We start from the raw sequence: 2,496 nt of genomic DNA, 5'->3' as shown, positions 1-2,496 counted from the left end.
GCATCTGTAATTTTTACTTTGCACAAGCTTAAGGATCTTCACCATCTGTTTAGTTTAAGAAGCTAACCTAGCATTAAGATTATTAGCATTGAATTGAATGTACATTAGCTTGACCATAGGTCTTCTGCTTCCTTTTATCAGTTGATGATCTGGTATATTTGGTTGGTATTTCTTTCTCATGCACTCGCGAACACAGCTATTTTCCTCAAAGTCTTCTAATCATTTCTAATTGATCCTTATATTTATTGCTTATGAACGGCTTGCGCACAACTTTGTGTGTTAGATTCAAGAGTGAAGTTGTGGTCTGTGATGTTGTATATGCTGCAGCCCGAAGATTTCAAGTGCCACTGTAAGAGAATCCTCTGTGATAGAAAGCATTTGATGCTGATAAGTCTGGGATAGATGAAGTTTGTAGAGTTCTGGCCCACCTATACACCATTTCAAAGGCACAGTATATTCCTGTATGTAAGGAACGGGGTTCATTTGCAACATCTAATCGATCATGGGATTCACCACATCAGTCTGTTGCCAAGGTAAACATCATGCTTTAACCAAATTAGTTCGGTTTGATGTGTAACGGCAATTTGTTTTTCTTGTTTGCTTTATGATTCTAATGTATAGCCAACTGCCAATTTAATTGCCAGGACAATACATTGAGTAGACGATAGGGAATAATTCATCATTTTACTTCATTAGTGTATTTTAAAGAAATTTGGAATAATTGACTTGCTTCTTACGGGAATGTCTAGGTAAGTTCTAAATCTTTTTTGCCCTTTGTTTTTGTTTAGGATGGTTCCTTAGACTGAACCGGCTGCAAATGAAGATAGTAGTACTGCAAAAGGGTCCTGTTCAGCTGCAAATCAGGAAGTGAGTAAGGATGTACTAGTAAAAGCCGCTCTTGACAAGATGGAGTTGAAGAGTGACGATGACTCTAAAAGCATGCCCACGGGTGGAGAGTCGAGAGAAAATCCAGAGTCCAAATTGATGTCTGATCATTGAACAGAGGCTGGAGCTGAAAGCAACAATGGAAGAGACAAAGAGAGGGACAGGGACAGAGATAGGGAGAAAGAGAGAACAAAGAGCAGAAATCTCGATAGCGGATGAGAATTTGATAGGGAACGAGGAGGGGAGGATAGTAAAAGGGATAGAGAAAAAGTCAAGGAAAGGGCCACCATTCGAGGGACAAAGGAAAAGACTCTGGTCAGTTAATGCTATAATTCTTCTGCATTATACGTTTTGATTGCACTTCTTTGTTTATACGGCATTGAATTTCTTTTTCTGAACACCTTATGCAGGATGTTTCAAGAAATCAAAACATCACTCTTCTCAAGGTAAGTTTGTAAATGTTTCATTATTTATTTGATAATTTTTTTTTTATCCAAATTGAATTATCAAATAAGCAAATTGTTTGTTTTACCAGATCGAGAATACCACAGCTCGTCTTACTCATCAAGGGAGAAGGATCACCGCAAACATTAGTCTTATGCATAAACTGAGATAAAAAGGTGCTATTTTATTTCTGTTATGCTGTTCGACTGTATATTTCTTTCTTACAAGTAAAAAATTCTGGATCAAAAGTACTTCTAACGAGAAACCTTATTTCTTATTCTTCGTTTAATGTTTTTGTTGACAACCATTAAGGAAACAATGAACTTTTGCATTTCTATTTTACGTGGGGCTTTTTGGACAATCGTGCTGCTGTGAAACTATTTGACATGTCGAGGTCTTGTTCGCCTAATATATTAATCTCATCTATTAAGCTTTAGGATTACTCTTTTTTCATTAGTTCGTACATTTCTTTCGTTTGGTACATTTTCCTATGACTACGCCATTGTCTGTCCTTATAATTCTTTTTTTAATTTGAGAAAATTCATGGATGTTAAACTGGTCGATTAATCGTTCCTTAATTTCTAGTTTCTGTTGCATCTAGAATGTAGAATACACATGGTAAGTGATTTAGCCCCCGTTTGACAATGATTATTTGGTAAATATTATGTTTTCAATAGTTATTTTTAGGAGAATGTATGGTTAAAAAGTATGAAAAAAATTTGGATTTACACGTAGAATATTTTATTGTGTGAATGTACGTTAAAAATGAGTATGTAGAAAAAGGAGTTTGTAAATAACAGTTGTCAAACAAGGTGCTAATTTCATGTGTTTATGTGCACTTGTTTTGGCAACCATTAAAATAATTATTTTTTTACCAAACTCATTTTCAACTACACATTCTCACAATAAAATATTTTGCATATAAATCAAAAAAAAATTCCTTATTTTTAACCATATATTCTCCAAAAAATCACTATTTCATATTTCATTTTTCTCAGAAATTTTTTTTTAATGGTTGTCAAATGGGGGCGTAATATCATTAGTTGAGATCGTGATAGGTTATCATCCTCAGTGGAGATTGAGATGGATTGGTGGTTCTAAAGTTGAGATTGATATGATGCACATACTATTAGAAGTTGAGACTGAGATCCAACATTTTTGGCCCTA

General features: G+C 34.7%; 1 protein-coding gene across 1 annotated transcript; it reads left to right on the top strand.

The window, feature by feature from the left end:
• The first annotated feature begins 251 nt into the window (after positions 1-251).
• On the top strand, positions 252-999 carry LOC111377000 (cyclin-L1-1-like). Its single transcript, XM_023000013.1, has 3 exons — positions 252-302; positions 372-533; positions 802-999. The coding sequence occupies exons 1-3, from the start codon at positions 252-254 to the stop codon at positions 997-999; spliced, it is 411 nt and encodes a 136-aa protein (XP_022855781.1).
• Positions 1,000-2,496: the final 1,497 nt, after the last annotated feature.

Source organism: Olea europaea, unplaced genomic scaffold (assembly GCF_002742605.1).
Source record: "Olea europaea var. sylvestris unplaced genomic scaffold, O_europaea_v1 scaffold15922, whole genome shotgun sequence".
NCBI classification, from domain to species: Eukaryota; Viridiplantae; Streptophyta; class Magnoliopsida; order Lamiales; family Oleaceae; genus Olea; species Olea europaea.
The sequence above is the reverse complement of the archived record's forward strand: the minus strand, read 5'-3'. Positions and strand labels throughout refer to the sequence as shown.

Coding starts and splice junctions, on each gene's coding strand:
- LOC111377000 (XM_023000013.1), top strand. CDS start 252: ATGAACGGCTTGCGCACAACTTTGTGTGTTAGATTCAAGAGTGAAGTT. Junction 303..371: donor GATTCAAGAGTGAAGTTGTG/GTCTGTGATGTT, acceptor CCTCTGTGATAG/AAAGCATTTGATGCTGATAA. Junction 534..801: donor CACATCAGTCTGTTGCCAAG/GTAAACATCATG, acceptor ATGGTTCCTTAG/ACTGAACCGGCTGCAAATGA.